The following is a 25118-nucleotide window of genomic DNA, read 5'->3' as shown; positions in this document are numbered from 1 at the left end:
GGACATTTTGATCAATGTAACATAAATAGGAAACAGCAGACAAATGAAAGCTACATAATCATTTGCATGAAGGTAGGCTACCACTGCATTAGCAATTTGACTACAATAGATGTGCAGGTTGAACAAGAACTTCAGAGATGACAGAGAATTTCAATTGTGATCTGTGAAATATAGGTACCAAAACCACTGAGAAGAGGAAACACCAGCTGCATCACTGGCACTGCACTATCTATAATTCCAGGAATATGTGTGTGCGTGTGTTTATGTGTGTGTGCCACCAATTTTATCACAGGCACTGTGCACTATCTATAGGTCAAGTAATCTGTATTCGTGTGTTTCACTGACATCACCGACAGCATCATGGGCACTGTGCACGAGTACATGTGTCCTCAACAAGAACTAATTCAATACTTGTGATCCCTTGAGCTAATACTGAGCAGTTAGCTGTCTGTGCATTTATCAGTCTGTATTGTTATCTGTGTTTGTCAATGGATGTAAAAAGCTACGTAGTACTTGACTTGTGTCAATGCTGTTTCAGTCCATCTTTCAGAATTTAAACTAAAAACAGTGTCCTTCCATTTGACATGGGAGCCATCACATGCCCTGACCACTGACAGATTCATGTCCAGTACATTTCTTGACAGTACGTTTTCACATATCTTTGCAGGGAGATATGTCTCTCTCTCTCACAAACACACACACACACACGCTGGTTTTTGTATCCTAGTGGGACCCGACCATTGACTTCCATTCAAAAATGTGTTATATCTGCTAATCATCTTGTTTTCTGATAGTTATAAACCCAGTACCTGAATTGGTAGTCATTTACATTTACATTTAGTCATTTAGCAGACGCTCTTATCCAGAGCGACTTACAGTAAGTACAGGGACATTCTCCCCGAGGCAAGTAGGGTGAAGTGCCTTGCCCAATGACACAACGTCATTTGGTTGGCATAGCCGGGAATCGAACTAGCAACCTTCTGATTACTAGCCCGCTTCCCTAACCACTCAGCCATCTGACTCCTACATACAGAAGGAGTCATAGAGTGACAGTATGTACAACATCAAGCATAAATAAGCATCAGGACTGTCAATACTGCCCAGACCAGTGTCAGGTCACGCTCTCTCAGTAAACGTCTGTGCCCTCATCAGTTATATAAAACACTATCTTATCTGATCAGTTCATCTCTTAAAGCACCATAGTCACATGTAGCTGTCTTTTTCCTTAACCGAGTGACAAAGCTGTGAATGGACTCCCCGTCCTCCTGTTTGAAACAACTGAAGCTATAACGCTGGTGGACAACATTCCTTGCTTGCTTCAAGTAACGTTCCAGAGCATCATGCATGGCTGTTGCGTTACCTTGCTGAGCTGCTGTTATGTTCAAGTTTTGACAGCCTCTACTTCATTGTCCTTTATGAGACAGAGGTATGGATGTGAACCACCAGTCTTGTTCTGTAACATATAACACATCTGGGTATCTCAAGCACACCAGTGAAGAAGGTGGAGTTCCAGTAATGAACACTCACCTGTGCCATCTTAAACCCATAACATGAGCGGTGGCTGCCAAAACAAGTCCGTACATTACTGTATCAATGATCCATGATCAGAGCTACACCGCTGTAATAGTATGTCACAGGTGGCCTAGTCTACAAGAATGTTGTTAAACCATCCAAACCTGTTTGGATCTACTTTCTATTTCACCTGAAACACAAGCAAACATCTTTCCTTCATCGTCTGCTAGGCTTCGTCGTGTCGGTATAGGTAAGTTAAAAGTCGATTGAAAATGTAATTAATTGTTAGCCAGATTAACTAATTAATTAATAAACAGTAACAATGGCCTACAATATACACAGGGTAGAAGATTCTTGATGTTAACAGATTGTTTAAGTAAGATTTGACATGTATTTGAAGTACATGGAACTACGTCACATGGTTCATTGGCATGTTTTAGATTTTTAGTCCCTGACTGCTCACCTTTCTCTACAGGAGTAAAGAGAGGAGAAGGATTATCAACTATGGCTTCAGGTAAACACAATTGTTTCAGTGTTCCAGTCCTAAAGCACTTCACCCTAACCTGTCAAATCAGATCATTGTAAAGTTTGCCCTTTGTCCCCCCCCCCCCCCTCTCTCTCTCTCTCTGTCTCTCTCTCTCTCTCTCTCTCTCTCTCTCTCTCTCTCTCTCTCTCTCTCTCTCTCTGACAGGTGACTCCCTCCACCTCTCAGAGCTGAGGATTGTGCTGCTGGGGGGGAGAGGTGAAGGGAAGAGTTCATCAGGAAACACCATCCTGGGCAGAGAGGAGTTTGACCTGAGGACAGCTGCTCAGTGTGTGAAGAGACAGGGAGAAGTAGCAGGGAGGCAGGTCACTGTGGTCGACACTCCAGGATGGGGGAGGAATCTCACTGTAGAGAGTACTACTGAGCTGGTTAAACAGGAGATAGTACACAGTGTATCTCTGTGTCTTCCAGGACCTCACACTCTCCTCCTGGTCATACGGCTGGATCTCTCATTCACAGAGAAACAGAGAAGATCAGTAGAGGGACACCTGCAGCTTCTCAGTGAGAGAGTCTGGAGTCACACTATAGTGCTGTTCACCAATGGGGACTGTCTGGGAGACACAACCATTGAGCAGCACATTGAGAGAGAAGGGAAAGCCCTCCAGTGGCTTGTTGAGAAATGTGGGAACAGGTATCATGTCCTTAACAATAAGAACAGGGGTGATGACACTCAGGTCACTGAGCTGTTGGACAAGATGGAGGAGATGGTGGCAGGAAACAGAGGAGGCCACTATGAGATGGACAGAGAGATCCTGGAGAAGATAGAGGAGAGAAGGAGGGCAGAGGAAGAGAGAGCACAACAGAGGCTGATGAAGGTGCAGAAACAGAGAGAGACTCACAGATCACTAATGGGTGAGTTTCTTTCAGTGTCCACCCAGAGTTGTGTGAATAGTCTACCGGTAATCAATGTGACATGCAATATACTCAATATTAAGAGACTGGTTTTAATATGAGAAAATGTATTTTCAATGATTGTTCAACAATATTGTGCTTTATGTAGATATCAGTAAATTGTTTTTTTTTTGTAGCATGCGTTCACCAGAACAGAGAACATTTCCACAACTCACATTATTACTATGTGTTGTAGATGCTCCACTCAAACAACCTGTAAAATCAGATCATTGTAAACTTCACAAAGGAAATGCAATGTCTATTTGGCCTTTGTCTTCCTCTATCTCACGTTATCTCTCTCTCTCTCTGTTTCATACATCAATCCTGCCCTCTCTCTCTCTCTCTCTCTCTCTCTCTCTCTCTCTCTCTCTCTCTCTCTCTCTCTCCGTCTCTCTCTCTCTCTCTCCCCCCCCCCTCTCTCTCTCTCTCTCTCTCTCTCTCTCTCCGTCTCTCTCTCTCTCCCCCCCCCCCCCCCCTCTCTCTCTCTCTCTCTCTCTCCGACAGGTGACTCCCTCCATCTCTCAGAGCTGAGGATTGTGCTGCTGGGGGGGAGATATGCAGGGAAGAGTTCATCAGGAAACACCATCCTGGGCAGAGAGGAGTTTGACCTGAGGAGAGATGCTCAGTGTGTGAAGAGACAGGGAGAAGTAGCAGGGAGGCAGGTCACTGTGGTCGACACTCCAGGATGGAAGAGAACTCTCCCTGTAGAGGAGACTGCTGAGCTGGTTAAACAGGAGATAGTACACAGTGTGTCTCTGTGTCCTCCAGGACCCCACACTCTCCTCCTGGTCATACGACTGGATGTCTCATTCACAGAGGAAGAGAGAAGATCAGTAGAGGGACACCTGCAGCTTCTCACTGAGAGAGTCTGGAGTCACACTATAGTGCTGTTCACTCGTGGGGACTGTCTGGGAGACACAACCATTGAGCAGCACATTGAGACAGAAGGGAAGGCCCTCCAGTGGATTGTTGAGAAATGTGGGAACAGGTATCATGTCCTCAACAATAAGAACAGGGGTGATGACACTCAGGTCACTGAGCTGTTGGACAAGATGGAGGAGATGGTGGCAGGAAACAGAGGAGGCCACTATGAGATGGACAGAGAGATCCTGGAGAAGATAGAAGTATGGAGAAGACCAAAAGAAACTAGGGCAAAACAGAGGGAGGCTAAGGTGATGAAGCAGAGAGCGATCCACAGAACATTCATCAGTAAGTTATTTCTGCTACCGATGCAACATGTTCCTCAGTAAATCATGAGACAGCATGCAGTGTCGTCCAGACCTGAATTGATGGAGGTTGTGAAAGTATTTCACTAGGTTTGGAGCAGTTCATCCTTCAATGTAGTACAGAAACCAGTGGTCTTCAACCCTGGTCCTCAGGTCCCACAGTCCTGTATGTTTTAGATGTTTCCCTCTTCCAACACACCTGATTCAAATGAATAGGTCAATATCAGTCTCTGCAGAATCATTTGAAATCAGGTGTGTTGTATGAAGCAAACATCTATGCAGGCCAGTGGGCCCTGAACACCAGGGTAGAAGACCACTAACATGATTTATACAGTAGCCCTTATAGTCGCCAAATGACAAGTAGTTTGTAACTCAACACTGGTGTACTGTCAATCTATGCATTGTTTCACGTCAAGTGTTTATGTATTAACACTGTGACGTTTGGATTTTTAGATAGAACAATAAGGTATTATATAAAGCTACACTAGATGTATACACAGTTAGTAATATCTTTAGGGAATAAACTGTCGTTTAGAAATGTTTCTCTCTATACTCATCCTTCTCTCTCACACACAGGTGACTCCCTCCATCTCTCAGAGCTGAGGATTGTGCTGCTAGGGGGGAGAGTTGCAGGGAAGAGTTCATCAGGAAACACCATCCTGGGCAGAGAGGAGTTTGATCTGAGGACATCTGCTCAGTGTGTGAAGAGACAGGGAGAAGTAGCAGGGAGGCAGGTCACTGTGGTCGACACTCCAGGATGGAAGAGGACTCTCCCTGTAGAAGAGACTGCTGAGCTGGTTAAACAGGAGATAGTACACAGTGTGTCTCTGTGTCCTCCAGGACCCCACACTCTCCTCCTGGTCATACGGCTGGATGTCTCATTCAGAGAGGAAGATGCCAATTCTATAGAGGGACACCTGCAGCTTCTCACTGAGAGAGTCTGGAGTCACACTATAGTGCTGTTCACCTATGGGGACTGTCTGGGAGACACAACCATTGAGCAGCACATTGAGAGAGAAGGGAAGGCCCTCCAGTGGCTTGTTGAGAAATGTGGGAACAGGTATCATGTCCTCAACAATAAGAGCAGGGGTGATGACACTCAGGTCACTGAGCTGTTGAACAAGATGAAGGAGATGGTGGCAGCAAACAGTGGAGATGTGTTTTACCCTGAGATGGACGGCAGTAAAGAAATGAACTGGAGTTCTGAAGAGTATCAGATGTCACGACTGCCTGTAAGAAGAGCCAGGAGCATGGACTTCCCTCTAATGTGTGAGTATTGACTATTTACTGTACTAACAGCAGCTCTGGCACAAAATTATTGTAAGTTCATAATAATTGTAAATTCACCTGAATGTTAAATGAGAGATGGTAGAAACAGAACACAACACACACAACTAAGTATAGCTGTCTGTGCATTTATCAGTCTGTATTGTTATCTGTGTTTGTCAATGGATGTAAAAAGCTACGTAATACTTGACCTTGTTTAGTTATTTGTATGTTGTTGTTGTGCAGTGAGTGAAGACAGCAGATCTGAGAGAGACGATGATTCTGATTGGAGATCTGAAGCTGGATCATGGCGGAGCCTTAAGAGTAAGATGTCTGCCTGTCTGTCTGTCTGTCTGTCTGTCTGTCTGTGTGTCTTTCTGTCTGGCTTCCTGTCTGTCTGTCTAGATACTTTACCTGCTTGCAACCTACTTGTCTGTCTATTTTTCTGTATGTCTGTCCTTCAGTCAGTTGAATGTTCCATATGTGGTCCCTGAGTAGGAATATAACCAGCCCAGTATCTGACCTGCTGTGTTTCTCTACAGAGTGGAGCGATAGTAGATCTGATGTCCCGTCTCCGAGGAGCTCTGGCTATGCCTCCCCGACCTCCAGACCTTCTCACCACAGCTCAGGGAGTAACCCACACAGATCTCCACACAGCAGATTAAACCCTGAACCTGCACACAGCAGGGAACCAAAAGGACCGGTATGTAGACTACTAGATTATCTGTTCAGGTACTTTCATACTTATTTCTGAAGACTCAGATTCACAAAAGAGCTATGTAATTCAGTTTATTGGTTCCTTTTATTAATAAGACGTCACCACTGCCTGTGACTGGAGCCAGAAGAATGGACTTCCCTCCAATGAGTGAGTATTGACTATGTACTGTACTAACAGCAGCTCCAGTACATAAATTATTGTAAGTTCATAATAATTGTAAATTCACCTGAATGTTGAATGAGAGATGGTAGAAACAGAAGGGAAGACAATAAACAACACAACTATACAGACACAGACAGAAATATAGAGCTATAAACATGTGTCCGTAACAAGAACCAGTTCAATACTCATTATTATTTTAAATAAATACATACGTATTACATTTCTTTGCAAATAATTTTGTCCAAGTCATGTACAGGGGTATTTGAACCTGTGATCCCTTGAACTACAGTCAAATACTCAACCACTGACCTATAGCTGTCTGTGCATTTGTCAGTCTGTATTGTTATCTGTGTTTGTCAATGGATGTAAAAAGCTATGTAATACTTGACCTTGTTTAGTTATTTGTATGTTGTTGTTGTGCAGTGAGTGAAGACAGCAGATCTGAGACAGACGATGATTCTGGTTGGAGATCTGAGACTGGATCAGTGCAGAGGCTGAGTAAGATGCATGTCTGTCTGCCTACTTGTCTGTGTTTGTCTGTATATATGTGTATATTGTCTGTCTGTCTAGATACTTTACCTGCTTGCAGCCTACTTGTCTGTCAGTTTGCCTGTATGTCAGTCCTTCAGTCAGTTGAATGTTCTATATGTGGTCCCTGAGTAGGAATCTAACCAGCCCAGTATCTGACCTGCTGTGTTTCTACAGAGTGGAGAGAGAGACAGGACATCAGATCTACTCTGAGGAGCTGTGGCTACGTCCTGGATGATCTGCTGGAGAGGGTAATCAACGTTGCTGAGTGTGTGGGTTGGAAACCCCCCAGGCTAGCCTGAAGGGATTACCCGTGTACCTGGCTAGTCATGAAAAGCGCTACTAAAACAAATAACTTTGTGTACATTTTGTTTATTCATAATCATGCGTAGCATAAAGCGATCTACGGGCCATATTCAATGCACTTGACTTTGTAGATGTCTCTCATCACGCCAAAAAATATTGATCCGTCAAAAAAGATTACATTGGGTGAAATTTCCTCTAAATTACCTCTAAAGGTTAACAAGGACAGCTCCCCCTGAACCAATGCACAACAATAAACTAGTCAGTTGGACACCCACCTGGGGGACATCACTGGACACTGATCAGTAACACCAGAAGGGACGTCTTTGTGGGGCATCTATTAAAATGAATACTTTTCTATTTAAAGCCCATGTCCATAACGAATAAGCTTTTTAGTTTCTGACGCAGTACTGTATCGTATAGTATGCTGAGCTTGAGTGAATGTGGAGCCAGCATGGATGCTAACTGCAAGCAAACAAAATGATATAGGCAGAAAGATTATCCAAAGGATGCCAGTCTCTTGACTGTAGTGTATCATCCTTGACTCCTTTGTGGTGTTTTAGTCCCGTGAGTTAGTGGAAAACAAATTTTCTTCCTCATGTATAGCTTATTGTCAAAGATTAAGCATTTTTCTTAGCAACACCTTTTTCTTAGTAAGACATTCTCAGTAACAGCTGGTTTTAAGAAGCAGCTTTTCTTGTTTACCGCCTCCTATGTGGTTGCATTTAGTAAACAGCTTTGATGAACTGGTAAAGGATGAGTTTGTGAAGGTAAAGTTAGATTTTATATTAAGCTGCACTTCAGTTCAACTGGCTCGCCATGTCCTCTGTCAGAGACAAGTTCTTATCTCTCCAGCAGCTGTTGGTGCTATACTCGGCACACTTACACACATATACCGTACAATATGTGCCAGGCTTACAAAACAGAAACTGTAATTATGTTTAATAACCTGTAAGAAGTACAAATGACTCCAGTAATTGTTGATGAGGTGAAGCCCACAATTCTTTGTGTCACATATAGTATACTGTGTTGGCTGTCAACTAGCACAGGAAAATGTGACATCATCTTAACAACATCACCCTGTAATTTCTGAACATTTTTAGACACTATGGCCAAGTTAGAAAATCATAATTCTGCAAATGACATAGGAATTTTTGACAAATCCTTAAAAGTACAGGAAAAGAAAATTGAAAGGCAATGTTTTATTGGATGCACTGGCCTAAAAGCTTTGAGCTTTGAGTTGTTGTTGCTGGCTGTTATCAAAGCACAAACTACAATCTCACATTAAAGGGTATCTATTAGCTTCATGTAAACTCCAGAATCGCCCTTTTGCAATTCTTTTGCAAACAACTGTCAAAAGAATTCTCAAGTAATAACTCAACGGAAGTCCAGTAGAAGTCCTGACGGTAGCCGTTTTATTCCTAACCATCGAACACCAACACACTGCTCTGTCTCTCTCTTCCTACCATGCAGAACATAGTGGTGACAAACTTGTCCTTCAATGTGGGACAGGTCCTGACCGTCACAGGGGTCCCCAACCCAAACGGCGATAGGTGAGTAACTGAAGATAAAAATGTGTTGCTGACCCGAGTCCCAAACTCTGCTTGTACACAATAATATGCCTTAACTGTGTGGTGTTTTTGAAACCCAAATAGATTTAAAAGAAAGGTATGTTCAAAACGGTTTGTTGGCAATCATTGTATTCCTTATGGTCAAAAGGGTTGTAGAGATGTGATTGGTGTATTAAGGGTCATATAAAATAAGGAACCGCCTACCAGAGGTCAGAAGAGAATTGGTTGAATTAAAATGTGAAATCCTTTTCAAGAGATTCCAATGAAAAGGAAAAAGCAGTTTGTTAATATAATTCAAGTCAATTCAAAATTGACTGTATACGTTTACAACAGACACAGACACAACAGACTGGTTCAGGATTGGCACATAGTGAAGAATGTACAACCTGTAACAACCATGATGTTGGCCTCCTTATTGATGTTTTCACTTTCAATAGATTTTCCATCAACGTTGGTCACAGTGAGAAGGATGTCGCTCTGCATGTGGACGTCCGCTTTGATTATTACAAAAGTTGTAAGCAGGTGGTGTTCAACTCCTGCCATTCAGGGAATTGGCATAAGGACCACCAAATTGCCAAAGGCTTCCCCTTCAACTATGGCGAGAAGTTCAAAGTGAGGCACAACATAGATATGTATTCCTAGAGCAGCCTCTAGTGGCAAATAATTACTACTTCAACCCCATTAGGAAATAAGATCACAATATTTAAAATCATCAAGAAAATGTTTTTAACAGAAATACACAATACCTTTCTCTTGTTCTTAGGTATCCATCACCTTCACAAAGGAACAGTTCTCGGTCACCCTTCCTGATGAATCCGAGTTCTACTTCCCCAATCGCCACGGATACGGGAAGTATAACTTCATATTCTTTCTCAACAAGGTCAAGATTCATGGGATTGAAATCATCTAGACTAATCAGGATGGGTTGAAGACAATCCACTTTAGAAGCCCAAACATATTTTGGCTGCTTATTGGCTTCTATACCTTCTTTTACTGCTCTTTAATAACTGTTACGATGAAAAGATTTAGTTCCAGTCTTGAAATACTTGTAGCCCCTTGCTAAGATTTAATTTGATATTGCATTTATGTTGATGTACTGTACAGAATAAATCATTTGTATTAATCCGGCATCCTGACTATTCAAGTACACAGTGTCTTCAGAATTTCCTCGACAGTTTTTGTGTCAGAAGTGCATTCCTCGTTCAATTACGACAGATAACCGTGTCTCCTTGGCGATTGATCATCCAGCGAAAAAGCTGCCTTATCCCTGTAGAAATATCAGAAGCGGGGTCAGGTAGCGCTGGTTTAACATCTGTGGTTGGCGCAGGAATAGCAAAGAACCGGTGAGGATTTTTTGGGGATGGTCGCTGTGTGTTTGAATGGTCAGATAAATTTAGGTATCGTATAGGCTATTGACGATATTTGGGGTGTTGTATAGGCTATCTGTGGATCAAAGTCATATATAATTACGGATTAATACTTATTAGGTTGGAGTCCAGTTATGCTAGAGTAGTACAAAGGTGTTCGAGACACCATAAGATGGTGATGTATTGACGAATACACGTTATGAGGGTCAGAGATCACACGTTTATGAATTAACTATGTAAGTTTGTATCATGAGTAAGTATGTTGGTTGAGAAGTTGACCATTCATAGACCGTGCTGTGTGCATTTTGAGTCCCAGAGGGTCAGAGTTTTGCATATGTGAGTTTATTTCTGTTTGTTTTGATGAATCTAAGTTTGGTAGTTGACAAGTGCGTGGCAAACATTAGTTATTAAATCCTAACCAAATGGAAAGGTTACGACCTGACCGACCAGAACTGAGACGTATGTGTAAACAGCAAATCTGTGATGAGGAATTTTCAGTGTAAATTTAGAATTTGAAATTGGTAAGGTTATACTTGAATGAAATTAGGTGAATAGATTGTGGAAACCAGCTGTGTTGTAAAAAGGAATTTCAGTTTAAAGATTTTAGTTTTAATGCGTGCGATTATTTGTTTTATTTGAGTTGTTCTTTGAGTAAAAAAAAGTTGAGCTGCGTCAGAAGGGTCTTTTGATAATAACATGTACATAGATGAAATTGAGTACTGAGAAGTGTACCTATGGAATTTAAAGTTAGAATTCAGATACCAGCGGGATTTTAGTCTATTTTTGTGTTGATGATATACAGTTCCACTGTTTCAAGAGGAAGAGGTTAATGTGTAATGTGTTTGATTCTAATGTTCTTATTTTGGGGGTTTGTTTTGATTAATGAGGTTAAATTTGTTTTCATGTATGTGTAGGCCCTTGATAAGATTTAATTTAATATTGAATTTACATTTGTTTGTTTATTTTTCTATTCAAATGTTGTAAACGAATGCTGTTAAATTTCATATATTTTATATAATTATGTTTCTGCTGACTGTTAATATTTGGATTTCAGTTTATGTAAGCTTATTGGTTGATTAGTTTGACCCGTGTGACCTGATGTCGGGATAAATATTGGGATGAATGGAAACAGAAGGGGAGAGAAGATGGTGGAGATCAGATCCGAGTTTGTGTGTACATTTACATTTATTCATTTAGCAGACGCTTTTATCCAAAGCGACTTCCAAGAAAGAGCTTGACAAAAACTGCATAGGTCATGTGTGTATTAAGTTTTGATTAGAGTGTAGCAGTCCTTATAAAACTCTTAACATAGCATAACGTAAATTGTTAATCATTTTCATTTGTGCTATATCTTGTATGTTTTATAGCCTATAAGTTAACTTCCAAAAATGTTTCACTTGTTAGCCACGGGTTAATAACTATAACAATTATATGGTCTAACTGTATCAATTAAGACAATTGCATTTGATCCACATAGCACCTTTTTATTGTTATATAAGGCCAATAAAACTACCTTGAGCATACATATTTATTAGTGTCCCTTTCTCCTGGTCATATATGTTTCTTAATTAAATAAATATATATAAATGCAGGCACCTCACTCTCCCTCCTCTCTCTCTCCCTCTCCTCTCTCTCTCCCCTCTCCCTCTCTCTCCCTCTCTCTCTCCCCTCTCTCTCTCCCCTCTCCCTCTCCTCTCTCTCCCTCTCCTCTCTCTCTCTCCCTCTCCTCTCTCTGCCCTCTCCCTCCCCTCTCTCCCTCTCCTCCTAGGATCCTACCCTGGAATTCATAAAAAAACACGAGTCTTGTGACAGTCACCCACCCATAGGCGATGTGCAATTGCACCCCCTACTGTTGGGATTAAATGTTTTTAAAACATTTTTAAGTGACGTCAGAGTTGTATGTGTTCTCCACAAATACATTTGTCACATGGCTGTACAGTGATAAAAAAATGAATGAAGAGTAATTGAATACTGTAGGGATGTATGGAGTCACTCTAAATAGTGACAGGTTTTGACACATCATAGTATCACAGTACAGGTGTCTGAGTGACCAGTAGTTTTATTTCCTTCCTCGGTGCGTCGTGTTTTGGGAGCCAATGCCAGATGGCGTCCTTGTCCATGAGCCTCCTCAGTGACTCACACACTTCAGAGAGCCGTGGTAGGAAGGTGGCCAGGTAGGTGACCAATCAGACGAAGCGCTGCACTGCCTTCACGTCAGATACCAATCAGACGAAGCGCTGCTCTGCCTTCACGTCAGATGGGGGAGGGGCACGACAGCCTTCCCTTTCTCAGGATCTGCCTTCAGTCCGAGAACAAGATGTCTTGAGGTTGTCCACAGCAGAGATGGCTGTAGCATTAGCATTAGCTGTGGCACCGTGCAGATTCTTGTACTTATGTTGCCTTTCAAGCTTCATGGACCTTATCAGTACATAGTGAGCTCCGTCACACAGCATGTCTCCACTGCCAAGACCAGCGTCAGGTCACGTTGTCTCAGTAAACGCCCTCATCAGTCCTATCATGCAATGTACCTTGACCCCACTGTACTCGCTTAGACTTTGGTATTAAACGTTCACTTTCAAGACAACGTCTTTCCTTCGTCGTCTGCTAGTCTTCGACTGCATGGTGTGAGTATATGTACGTTAGACGTAGATTGAAAATGTAATTCATTGTTAAACAGATTTACGAATTAATTAATTAACTATAACAATGACTATTACAAACTATAACAAACCAGATAGTTTAAGGGTTGACATGTATTCTAAGTAGGTTACAGGTAGGTTGACGTAAGACCACAATGACCTTGCATTGCCATGTTTTATATTTTTAGACCCTGCCTGCTCTCCATTCTCTCCAGGAGTATAGAGAGAAGGATTATCAACTATGGCTTCAGGTAAACGGTCTTCGTTGAAGTGTTTCAGTCCTAAAAAACTTCAACATAACCAGGAAGTTCATCATGTTAGCAGTTGTTACGATTACATTTGAAGGTTTTCATTGCACCATGTCACCTGTAAAAATGAACAGGATAATATGTTATCTGATGAAGAACACACTGTTCTTCATCAGCAGTTGTATTTAACTCTCTCTCTCTCTTTCCCTCTCTCTTTCCCTCTCTCTCTCTCTCTCTCTCCCTCTCTCTCTCTATCTCTCTCTCTGACAGGTGACTCCCTCCATCTCTCAGAGCGGAGGATTGTGCTGCTGGGGGGGAAACTTGCAGGGAAGAGTTCATCAGGAAACACCATCCTGGGCAGAGAAGAGTTTGACCTGAGGACAGCTGCTCAGTGTGTGAAGAGACAGGGAGAAGTAGCAGGGAGGCAGGTCTCTGTGTCCTCCAGGACCCCACACTCTCCTCCTGGTCATATGGCTGGATGCCTCATTCACAGAGGATGAGAGAAGATCAGTAGAGGGACACCTGCAGCTTCTCAGTGAGAGAGTGTGGAGTCACACTATAGTGCTGTTCACCAATAAAGACCATCTGGGAGACACAACCATTGAGCAGCACATTGAGACAGAAGGGAAGGACCTCCAGTGGCTTGTTGAGAAATGTGGGAACAGGTATCATGTCCTCAACAATAAGAACAGGGGTGATGACACTCAGGTCACTGAGCTGTTGGACAAGGTGGAGGAGATGGTGGCAGCAAACAGAGGAGGCCACTATGAGATGGACAGAGAGATCCTGAAGAAGATAGAGGAGAGAAGGAGGGCAGAGGAAGAGAAAGCACAACAGAGGTTGATGAAGGTGCAGGAACAGAGAGAGACTCTCAGATCACTAATGGGTGAGTTTATTTTCAGTGTCCACCCAGAGTCTTGGTGTGAATAGCCTAATCAATGTGACATGCAGTATACTGGATATTTATAGACTGGTTTGAATATGACAAACGTAATTTCAATTATATATGAACAACATTGTGCATAATGTAGATATCAGTACATTGTTGTTTTTTGAAGGATACATTTATCTGAGCAGAGAACATTTCTGCAACTCACATTATTACTATGTGGTGTAGATGCTTCACTCAAAAAACCTGTAAAATCAGATCATTGTAAACTTCACAAAGAAAATGTAATCCATGTTTGCCCTTAGTCCTGTATCTCACATTATCTCTCAATATGTCTCATGCATCTATATTTTCCCCTCTCTGTCTCTCTCTCTCTCTCTCTCGTTTTCTTTCTCTCTCTGACAGGTGAGTCCCACCATCTCTCAGAGCTGAGGATTGTGCTGCTGGGGTGGAAAGCTGAAGGGAAGAGTTCATCAGGAAACACCATCCTGGGCAGAGAGGAGTTTGACCTGAGGACAGCTGCTCAGTGTGTGAAGAGACAGGGAGAAGTAGCAGGGAGGCAGGTCACTGTGGTCGACACTCCAGGATGGTGGTGCAATCTCCCTGTAGAGAGTACTCCTGAGCTGGTTAAACAGGAGATAGTACGCAGTGTGTCTCTGTGTCCTCCAGGACCCCACACTCTCCTCCTGGTCAGGAAGAAGCCAATTCTATAGAGGGCCACCTGCAGCTTCTCAGTGAGAGAGTCTGGAGTCACACTATAGTGCTGTTCACCTGTGAGGACCGTCTGGGAGACACAACCATTGAGCAGCACATTGAGAGAGAAGGGAAGGCCCTCCAGTGGCTTGTTGAGAAATGTGGGAACAGGTATCATGTCCTCAACAATAAAAACAGGGGTGATGACACTCAGGTCACTGAGCTGTTGGACAAGATGGAGGAGATGGTGGCAGGAAACAGTGGAGATGTGTTTTACCCTGAGATGGACGGCAGTAGAGAAATTAACTGGAGTTCTGAAGAGTATCAGATGTCACTGCTGTGACTTCATCACCACAGAGGTCAGGGTGACGGGTCTGTAGTCATTATGTCATGTTGGACTTGGCTTTTTGGGCACAGGGATGATGGTTAAATTATTATGAATTATTATTATACTAAATAGGTTTTCGTGCACTAACGTAAGAGTTTGCAAATGTGTCTGTTAGTGACAGATGACAAACAATATCCAGTGTTGCCATGCACCTTTAACGTTGGTAGTCTGCCAGTAAAACCAGTAAAACCAAAGGAGAAGAAGTAGGTAGTTAATTTCATGGCACAGATGTCACAGATGTCACATTCTCATTGGGGGCTGAGCCCCCCTAAATGTATGATCCTAGAATTGCCCCTGCTGTGATAGCATATTTTTGACATGTAAACAATTGTCACATAAAATGTATGTATCAAATTGTCAATGACGATTGTGAGACTTAAGTCTCGAGGACTTGATGTGACTCGATCAGGCCTACTTCAATCTCTCGATACAGTCGCCATACCATGAACTGACCAGCAGATGTCCCTATGGAGAAGATGTATCAAACGCTTCGAAAAAGTTATACTTTTTTGACACAATTGTTTCAAATAGCTTGTTGCTTCGGAAAGCGACGTTTCCCCCATCACTAGACACAAGTTCACACGTTTGGATGTACGATGTTCTGCAGTTTGAACAGCAAATTCCGGAAGTCTATAGGAGCATTGTGATATGAACCCGACATATCCACCCGCCTTAGTGCACACTTTCACTTTCGTTTATCTTCTTTCCTTCGTCATACTAGGCTTCGACATTTTGGTCTGGGTATGTACCTTAAAAGTCTGTTGAAAATGTAGCCTAATTGTTAGCCAGATTTACCAATTAGGCTAATAAAAAAACGGGAATAATGGGGTACCGTAGAATATAACAGGGTAGAAGATGCTTGATCTTAACAGATAGTTAAGATTTGACATGTAGGCCTATTACACAAGTAGGTTGAGGTGGAACGTTCCACGATAACATTTCCTATTGCCATGTTTTACATATAAATATACATGTACATATATTTAGACCCTGTCTAATCTCCCTTCTCTCCAGGAGTAAAGACGCGAGAAGGATTATCAACAATGGCTTCAGGTAAACAGTCTTCCTTTCAATGTTTTAGTCCATCATGTTTGAGCGGCCGTTTTGGAAATATTTAAGACTGACTTTAACACGTAGGCCTACACATTCACATGGGAAACGTTCACACACACATTCATACTACTGAAAACTCACAGCCACATAGACATGTGAAATGCTCGCATAGACACATATGAAACGCATTCACTCACACACATTTATGAAATGTTCGTACAGATAAACAGGAAACGGGCCCAAACATTTATTTCTGAAAACTGCCAGATACTCATAAGGGGTTAAGGGGTTACTGGGCGTGAATAAGTCTCGTCGTCGTTCGCCATTTGCTTAAGCACAGCCAGAGAGGATACCACGGGCAATAAATTCGAGTTTGTGTAACTTCGGCTCTTTACAATTTTTTACAATCGCTGTGACGCATTCACTCACACACATTACTATGTGGTGTAGATGCTTCACTCAAACAACCTGTAAAATCAGATCATTGTAAACTTCACAAAGAAAATGTAATCCATGTTTGCCCTTAGTCCTGTATCTCACTTTATCTCTCAATATGTCTCATGCATCAATTTTTTTCCCTCTCTCTCTCTCTCTCTCTCTCTCTCTCTCTCTCTCTCTCTCTCTCTCTCTCTCTCTCTCTCTCTCTCTCTCTCTCTCTCTCTCTCTCTCTCTCACTCTCTGTCTCTCTCTCCAACAGGTGACTCCCTCCATCTCTCAGAGCTGAGGATTGTGCTGCTGGGGGGGAGATATGAAGGGAAGAGTTCATCAGGAAACACCATCCTGGGCAGAGAGGAGTTTGACCTGAGGCCAGCTGCTCAGTGTGTGAAGAGACAGGGAGAAGTAGCAGGGAGGCAGGTCACTGTGGTCAACACTCCAGGATGGTGGAGTAATTTCCCTGTAGAGAATACTACTGAGCTGGTTAAACAGGAGATAGTACGCAGTGTGTCTCTGTGTCCTCCAGGACCTCACACTCTCCTCCTGGTCATAGACTTGGATGTCTCCTTCACAGAGGAAGAGAGAAGATCAGTAGAGGGACACCTGCAGCTTCTCAGTGAGAGAGTCTGGAGTCACACTATAGTGCTGTTCACCTGTGGGGACTGTCCGGGAGACATAACCATTGAGCGGCACATTGAGACAGAAGGGAAGGCCCTCCAGTGGCTTGTTAAGAAATGTGGGAACAGGTATCATGTCCTCAACAATGAGAACAGGGGTGATGACACTCAGGTCACTGAGCTGTTGGACAAGATGGAGGAGATGGTGGCAGGAAACAGAGGAGGCCACTATGAGATGGACAGAGAGATCCTGAAGAAGATAGAAGTATGGAGAAGACCAAAAGAAACTAGGGCAAAACAGAGGGAGGCTAAGGTGATGAAGCAGAGAGAGATCCACAGAACATTCATAAGTAAGTTATTTCTGCTACCGATGCAACATGTTCCTCAGTAAATCATGAGACAGCATGCAGTGTCGTCCAGACCTGAATTGATGGAGGGTGTGAAAGTATTTCACTATGTTTGGAGCAGTTCATCCTTCAATGTAGTACAGAAACCAATGGTCTTCAACCCTGGTCCTCAGGTCCCACAGTCCTATATGTTTTAGATGTTTCCCTCTTCCAACACACCTGATTCAAATGAATAGGTCAATATCAGTCTCTGCAGAATCATTTGAAATCAGGTGTGTTGTATGAAGCAAACATCTATGCAGGCCAGTGGGCCCTGAACACCAGGGTAGAAGACCACTAACATGATTTATACAGTAGCCCTTATAGTCGCCAAATGACAAGTAGTTTGTAACTCAACACTGGTGTACTGTCAATCTATGCATTGTTTCACGTCAAGTGTTTATGTATTAACACTGTGACGTGTGGATTTTTTAATAGAACAATAAGATATTATATGAAGCTACACTAGATGTATACACAGTTAGGAATATCTTTAGGGAATAAACTGTCGTTTAGAAATGTTTCTCTCTATACTCATCCTTCTCTCTCACACACAGGTGACTCCCTCCATCTCTCAGAGCTGAGGATTGTGCTGCTGGGGGGGAGATATGCAGGGAAGAGTTCATCAGGAAACACCATCCTGGGCAGAGAGGAGTTTGACCTGAGGACAGCTGCTCAGTGTGTGAAGAGACAGGGAGAAGTAGCAGGGAGGCAGGTCACTGTGGTCGACACTCTAGGATGGTGGAATTATTTCCCTGTAGAGAGTACTACTGAGTCGGTTAAACAGGAGATAGTACGCAGTGTGTCTCTGTGTCCTCCAGGACCCCACACTCTCCTCCTGGTCATACGGCTGGATGTCTCATTCAGAGAGGAAGATGCCAATTCTATAGAGGGACACCTGCAGCTTCTCACTGAGAGAGTCTGGAGTCACACTATAGTGCTGTTCACCTATGGGGACTGTCTGGGAGACACAACCATTGAGCAGCACATTGAGAGAGAAGGGAAGGCCCTCCAGTGGCTTGTTGAGAAATGTGGGAACAGGTATCATGTCCTCAACAATAAGAGCAGGGGTGATGACACTCAGGTCACTGAGCTGTTGAACAAGATGAAGGAGATGGTGGCAGCAAACAGTGGAGATGTGTTTTACCCTGAGATGGACGGCAGTAAAGAAATGAACTGGAGTTCTGAAGAGTATCAGATGTCACGACTGCCTGTAAGAAGAGCCAGGAGCATAGACGTCCCTCTAAATAGTGAGTATTGACTATTTACTGTACTAACATAAGCTCTGGCACAAAATTATTGTAAGTTCATAATAATTGTAAATTCACCTGAATGTTAAATGAGAGATGGTAGAAACAGAACACAACACACACAACTAAGTATAGCTGTCTGTGCATTTATCAGTCTGTATTGTTATCTGTGTTTGTCAATGGATGTAAAAAGCTACGTAATACTTGACCTTGTTTAGTTATTTGTATGTTGTTGTTGTGCAGTGAGTGAAGACAGCAGATCTGAGAGAGACGATGATTCTGATTGGAGATCTGAAGCTGGATCATGGCGGAGCCTTAAGAGTAAGATGTCTGCCTGTCTGTCTGTCTGTCTGTCTGTCTGTGTGTCTTTCTGTCTGGCTTCCTGTCTGTCTGTCTAGATACTTTACCTGCTTGCAACCTACTTGTCTGTCTATTTTTCTGTATGTCTGTCCTTCAGTCAGTTGAATGTTCCATATGTGGTCCCTGAGTAGGAATATAACCAGCCCAGTATCTGACCTGCTGTGTTTCTCTACAGAGTGGAGACCAAGTAGATCTGATGTCCCGTCTCTGGGGAGCTCTGGCTACGGCTCCCAGACCTCCATACTTTCTCACCACAGTTCAGGGAGTAACCCACACAGATCTCCACACATCAGATTAACCCCTGAACCTGCACACAGCAGGGAACCACAAGGACCGGTATGTAGACTACTAGATTATCTGTTCAGGTACTTTCATACTTATTTCTGAAGACTCAGATTCACAAAAGAGCTATGTAATTCAGTTTATTGGTTCCTTTTATTAATAAGACGTCACCACTGCCTGTGACTGGAGCCAGAAGAATGGACTTCCCTCCAATGAGTGAGTATTGACTATGTACTGTACTAACAGCAGCTCCAGTACATAAATTATTGTAAGTTCATAATAATTGTAAATTCACCTGAATGTTGAATGAGAGATGGTAGAAACAGAAGGGAAGACAATAAACAACACAACTATACAGACACAGACAGAAATATAGAGCTATAAACATGTGTCCGTAACAAGAACCAGTTCAATACTCGTTATTATTTTAAATAAATACATACGTATTACATTTCTTTGCAAATAATTTTGTCCAAGTCATGTACAGGGGTATTTGAACCTGTGATCCCTTGAACTACAGTCAAATACTCAACCACTGACCTATAGCTGTCTGTGCATTTGTCAGTCTGTATTGTTATCTGTGTTTGTCAATGGATGTAAAAAGCTACGTAATACTTGACCTTGTTTAGTTATTTGTATGTTGTTGTTGTGCAGTGAGTGAAGACAGCAGATCTGAGACAGACGATGATTCTGATTGGAGATCTGAGACTGGATCAGTGCAGAGGCTGAGTAAGATGCATGTCTGTCTGCCTACTTGTCTGTGTTTGTCTGTATATATGTGTATATTGTCTGTCTGTCTAGATACTTTACCTGCTTGCAGCCTACTTGTCTGTCAGTTTGCCTGTATGTCAGTCCTTCAGTCAGTTGAATGTTCTATATGTGGTCCCTGAGTAGGAATCTAACCAGCCCAGTATCTGACCTGCTGTGTTTCTACAGAGTGGAGAGAGAGACAGGACATCAGAAATACTCTGAGGAGCTGTGGCTACGTCCTGGATGATCTGCTGGAGAGGGTAATCAACGTTGCTGAGTGTGTGGGTTGGAAACCCCCCAGGCTAGCCTGAAGGGATTACCCGTGTACCTGGCTAGTCATGAAAAGCGCTACTAAAACAAATAACTTTGTGTACATTTTGTTTATTCATAATCATGCGTAGCATAAAGCGATCTACGGGCCATATTCAATGCACTTGACTTTGTAGATGTCTCTCATCACGCCAAAAAATATTGATCCGTCAAAAAAGATTACATTGGGTGAAATTTCCTCTAAATTACCTCTAAAGGTTAACAAGGACAGCTCCCCCTGAACCAATGAACAACAATAAACTAGCCAGTTGGACACCCACCTGGGGGAAAGCACTGGACACTGATCAGTAACACCAGAAGGGACGTCTTTGTGGGGCATCTATTAAAATGAATACTTTTCTATTTAAAGCCCATGTCCATAACGAATAAGCTTTTTAGTTTCTGACGCAGTACTGTATCGTACAGTATGCTGAGCTTGAGTGAATGTGGAGCCAGCATGGATGCTAACTGCAAGCAAACAAAATGATATAGGCAGAAAGATTATCCAAAGGATGCCAGTCTCTTGACTGTAGTGTATCATCCTTGACTCCTTTGTGGTGTTTTAGTCCCGTGAGTTAGTGGAAAACGAATTTTCTTCCTCATGTATAGCTTATTGTCAAAGATTAAGCATTTTTCTTAGCAACACCTTTTTCTTAGTAAGACATTCTCAGTAACAGCTGGTTTTAAGAAGCAGCTTTTCTTGTTTACCGCCTCCTATGTGGTTGCATTTAGTAAACAGCTTTGATGAACTGGTAAAGGATGAGTTTGTGAAGGTAAAGTTAGATTTTATATTAAGCTGCACTTCAGTTCAACTGGCTCGCCATGTCCTCTGTCAGAGACAAGTTCTTATCTCTCCAGCAGCTGTTGGTGCTATACTCGGCACACTTACCCACATATACCGTACAATATGTGCCAGGCTTACAAAACAGAAACTGTAATTATGTTTAATAACCTGTAAGAAGTACAAATGACTCCAGTAATTGTTGATGAGGTGAAGCCCACAATTCTTTGTGTCACATATAGTATACTGTGTTGGCTGTCAACTAGCACAGGAAAATGTGACATCATCTTAACAACATCACCCTGTAATTTCTGAAAATTTTTAGACACTATGGCCAAGTTAGAAAATCATAATTCTGCAAATGACATAGGAATTTTTGACAAATCCTTAAAAGTACAGGAAAAGAAAATTGAAAGGCAATGTTTTATTGGATGCACTGGCCTAAAAGCTTTGAGCTTTGAGTTGTTGTTGCTGGCTGTTATCAAAGCACAAACTACAATCTCACATTAAAGGGTATCTATTAGCTTCATGTAAACTCCAGAATCGCCCTTTTGCAATTCTTTTGCAAACAACTGTCAAAAGAATTCTCAAGTAATAACTCAACGGAAGTCCAGTAGAAGTCCTGACGGTAGCCGTTTTATTCCTAACCATCGAACACCAACACACTGCTCTGTCTCTCTCTTCCTACCATGCAGAACATAGTGGTGACAAACTTGTCCTTCAATGTGGGACAGGTCCTGACCGTCACAGGGGTCCCCAACCCAAACGGCGATAGGTGAGTAACTGAAGATAAAAATGTGTTGCTGACCCGAGTCCCAAACTCTGCTTGTACACAATAATATGCCTTAACTGTGTGGTGTTTTTGAAACCCAAATAGATTTAAAAGAAAGGTATGTTCAAAACGGTTTGTTGGCAATCATTGTATTCCTTATGGTCAAAAGGGTTGTAGAGATGTGATTGGTGTATTAAGGGTCATATAAAATAAGGAAGCGCCTACCAGAGGTCAGAAGAGAATTGGTTGAATTAAAATGTGAAATCCTTTTCAAGAGATTCCAATGAAAAGGAAAAAGCAGTTTGTTAATATAATTCAAGTCAATTCAAAATTGACTGTATACGTTTACAACAGACACAGACACAACAGACTGGTTCAGCATTGGCACATAGTGAAGAATGTACAACCTGTAACAACCATGATGTTGGCCTCCTTAATGATGTTTTCACTTTCAATAGATTTTCCATCAACGTTGGTCACAGTGAGAAGGATGTCGCTCTGCATGTGGACGTCCGCTTTGATTATGACAAAAGTTGTAAGCAGGTGGTGTTCAACTCCTGCCATTCAGGGAATTGGCATAAGGACCACCAAATTGCCAAAGGCTTCCCCTTCAACTATGGCGAGAAGTTCAAAGTGAGGCACAACATAGATATGTATTCCTAGAGCAGCCTCTAGTGGCAAATAATTACTACTTCAACCCCATTAGGAAATAAGATCACAATATTTAAAATCATCAAGAAAATGTTTTTAACAGAAATACACAATACCTTTCTCTTGTTCTTAGGTATCCATCACCTTCACAAAGGAACAGTTCTCGGTCACCCTTCCTGATGAATCCGAGTTCTACTTCCCCAATCGCCACGGATACGGGAAGTATAACTTCATATTCTTTCTCAACAAGGTCAAGATTCATGGGATTGAAATCATCTAGACTAATCAGGATGGGTTGAAGACAATCCACTTTAGAAGCCCAAACATATTTTGGCTGCTTATTGGCTTCTATACCTTCTTTTACTGCTCTTTAATAACTGTTACGATGAAAAGATTTAGTTCCAGTCTTGAAATACTTGTAGCCCCTTGCTAAGATTTAATTTGTTATTGCATTTATGTTGATGTACTGTACAGAATAAATCATTTGTATTAATCCGGCATCCTGACTATTCAAGTACACAGTGTCTTCCGAATTTCCTCGACAGTTTTTGTGTCAGAAGTGCATTCCTCGTTCAATTACGACAGATAACCGTGTCTCCTTGGCGATTGATCATCCAGCGAAAAAGCTGCCTTATCCCTGTAGAAATATCAGAAGCGGGGTCAGGTAGCGCTGGTTTAACATCTGTGGTTGGCGCAGGAATAGCAAAGAACCGGTGAGGATTTTTTGGGGATGGTCGCTGTGTGTTTGAATGGTCAGATAAATGTAGGTATCGTATAGGCTATTGACGATATTTGGGGTGTTGTATAGGCTATCTGTGGATCAGAGTCATATATAATTACTGATTAATACTTATTAGGTTGGAGTCCAGTTATGCTAGAGTAGTACAAAGGTGTTCGAGACACCATAAGATGGTGATGTATTGACGAATACACGTTATGAGGGTCAGAGATCACACGTTTATGAATTAACTATGTAAGTTTGTATCATGAGTAAGTATGTTGGTTGAGAAGTTGACCATTCATAGACCGTGCTGTGTGCATTTTGAGTCCCAGGGGGTCAGAGTTTTGCATATGTGAGTTTATTTCTGTTTGTTTTGATGAATCTAAGTTTGGTAGTTGACAAGTGCGTGGCAAACATTAGTTATTAAATCCTAACCAAATGGAAAGGTTACGACCTGACCGACCAGAACTGAGACGTATGTGTAAACAGCAAATCTGTGATGAGGAATTTTCAGTGTAAATTTAGAATTTGAAATTGGTAAGGTTATACTTGAATGAAATTAGGTGAATAGATTGTGGAAACCAGCTGTGTTGTAAAAAGGAATTTCAGTTTAAAGATTTTAGTTTTAATGCGTGCAATTATTTGTTTTATTTGAGTTGTTCTTTGAGTAAAAAAAAGTTGAGCTGCGTCAGAAGGGTCTTTTGATAATAACATGTACATAGATGAAATTGAGTACTGAGAAGTGTACCTATGGAATTTAAAGTTAGAATTCAGATACCAGCGGGATTTTAGTCTATTTTTGTGTTGATGATATACAGTTCCACTGTTTCAAGAGGAAGAGGTTAATGTGTAATGTGTTTGATTCTAATGTTCTTATTTTGGGGGTTTGTTTTGATTAATGAGGTTACATTTGTTTTCATATATGTGTAGGCCCTTGATAAGATTTAATTTAATATTGAATTTACATTTGTTTGTTTATTTTTCTATTCAAATGTTGTAAACGAATGCTGTTAAATTTCATATATTTTATATAATTATGTTTCTGCTGACTGTTAATATTTGGATTTCAGTTTATGTAAGCTTATTGGTTGATTAGTTTGACCCGTGTGACCTGATGTCGGGATAAATATTGGGATGAATGGAAACAGAAGGGGAAAGAAGATGGTGGAGATCAGATCCGAGTTTGTGTGTACATTTACATTTATTCATTTAGCAGACGCTTTTATCCAAAGCGACTTCCAAGAAAGAGCTTGACAAAAACTGCATAGGTCATGTGTGTATTAAGTTTTGATTAGAGTGTAGCAGTCCTTATAAAACTCTTAACATAGCATAACGTAAATTGTTAATCATTTTCATTTGTGCTATATCTTGTATGTTTTATAGCCTATAAGTTAACTTCCAAAAATGTTTCACTTGTTAGCCACGGGTTAATAACTATAACAATTATATGGTCTAACTGTATCAATTAAGACAATTGCATTTGATCCACATAGCACCTTTTTATTGTTATATAAGGCCAATAAAACTACGTTGAGCATACATATTTATTAGTGTCCCTTTCTCTTGGTCATATATGTTTCTTAATTAAATAAATATATATAAATGCAGGCACCTCACTCTCCCTCCTCTCTCTCTCCCCTCTCCCTCTCCTCTCTCTGCCCTCTCCCTCTCTCTCTCCCCTCTCCCTCTCTCTCTCCCCTCTCCCTCTCTCTCTCCCCTCTCCCTCTCCTCTCTCTCCCTCTCCTCTCTCTCTCTCCCTCTCCTCTCTCTGCCCTCTCCCTCCCCTATCTCCCTCTCCTCTCTCTG

At 41.8% G+C, this 25118-nt stretch overlaps 4 protein-coding genes across 4 annotated transcripts in view; all 4 read left to right on the top strand.

Moving 5' to 3' along the window:
- The first annotated feature begins 1998 nt into the window (after positions 1–1998).
- Positions 1999–25118, top strand: part of LOC136940341 (uncharacterized) — a 27238-nt gene continuing 4118 nt past the window's right edge. The window contains exons 1-7 of the mRNA XM_067232448.1: positions 1999–2026; positions 2204–2947; positions 3452–4156; positions 16696–17400; positions 17994–18686; positions 18930–19007; positions 19222–19382. Of these exons, the coding sequence (XP_067088549.1) occupies positions 2017–2026; positions 2204–2947; positions 3452–4156; positions 16696–17400; positions 17994–18686; positions 18930–19007; positions 19222–19382 (3096 nt within the window). The 5' untranslated portion in view covers positions 1999–2016. The remainder of the gene's footprint in view (positions 2027–2203; positions 2948–3451; positions 4157–16695; positions 17401–17993; positions 18687–18929; positions 19008–19221; positions 19383–25118) is intronic.
- LOC136941035 (beta-galactoside-binding lectin-like) lies at positions 8618–9631 on the top strand. Its single transcript, XM_067233410.1, has 3 exons — positions 8618–8703; positions 9159–9333; positions 9485–9631. The coding sequence occupies exons 1-3, from the start codon at positions 8618–8620 to the stop codon at positions 9629–9631; spliced, it is 408 nt and encodes a 135-aa protein (XP_067089511.1).
- LOC136937697 (GTPase IMAP family member 4-like) lies at positions 13747–14900 on the top strand. Its single transcript, XM_067230885.1, is given in 3 exon segments — positions 13747–13861; positions 14291–14551; positions 14554–14900. Coding segments are annotated over 3 exon segments (723 nt in total).
- Positions 21858–22871, top strand: LOC136940366 (beta-galactoside-binding lectin-like). Its single transcript, XM_067232484.1, has 3 exons — positions 21858–21943; positions 22399–22573; positions 22725–22871. Exons 1-3 carry the CDS (start codon positions 21858–21860, stop codon positions 22869–22871), a joined length of 408 nt encoding a protein of 135 aa, XP_067088585.1.

This window comes from Osmerus mordax, chromosome 3 (genome assembly GCF_038355195.1).
Source record: "Osmerus mordax isolate fOsmMor3 chromosome 3, fOsmMor3.pri, whole genome shotgun sequence".
In the NCBI taxonomy this organism is placed as follows: Eukaryota; Metazoa; Chordata; class Actinopteri; order Osmeriformes; family Osmeridae; genus Osmerus; species Osmerus mordax.
This window is presented reverse-complemented; position numbering and strand designations above follow the sequence as displayed.

Bases quoted from the DNA above. Each gene is read 5' to 3' on its own strand.
- LOC136941035 (XM_067233410.1), top strand. From the start codon at position 8,618: ATGCAGAACATAGTGGTGACAAACTTGTCCTTCAATGTGGGACAGGTC. The intron at 8,704-9,158 runs GTGAGTAACTGA...CACTTTCAATAG, and splicing joins CCCAACCCAAACGGCGATAG to ATTTTCCATCAACGTTGGTC. The intron at 9,334-9,484 runs GTGAGGCACAAC...TCTTGTTCTTAG, and splicing joins ACTATGGCGAGAAGTTCAAA to GTATCCATCACCTTCACAAA.
- LOC136940366 (XM_067232484.1), top strand. From the start codon at position 21,858: ATGCAGAACATAGTGGTGACAAACTTGTCCTTCAATGTGGGACAGGTC. The intron at 21,944-22,398 runs GTGAGTAACTGA...CACTTTCAATAG, and splicing joins CCCAACCCAAACGGCGATAG to ATTTTCCATCAACGTTGGTC. The intron at 22,574-22,724 runs GTGAGGCACAAC...TCTTGTTCTTAG, and splicing joins ACTATGGCGAGAAGTTCAAA to GTATCCATCACCTTCACAAA.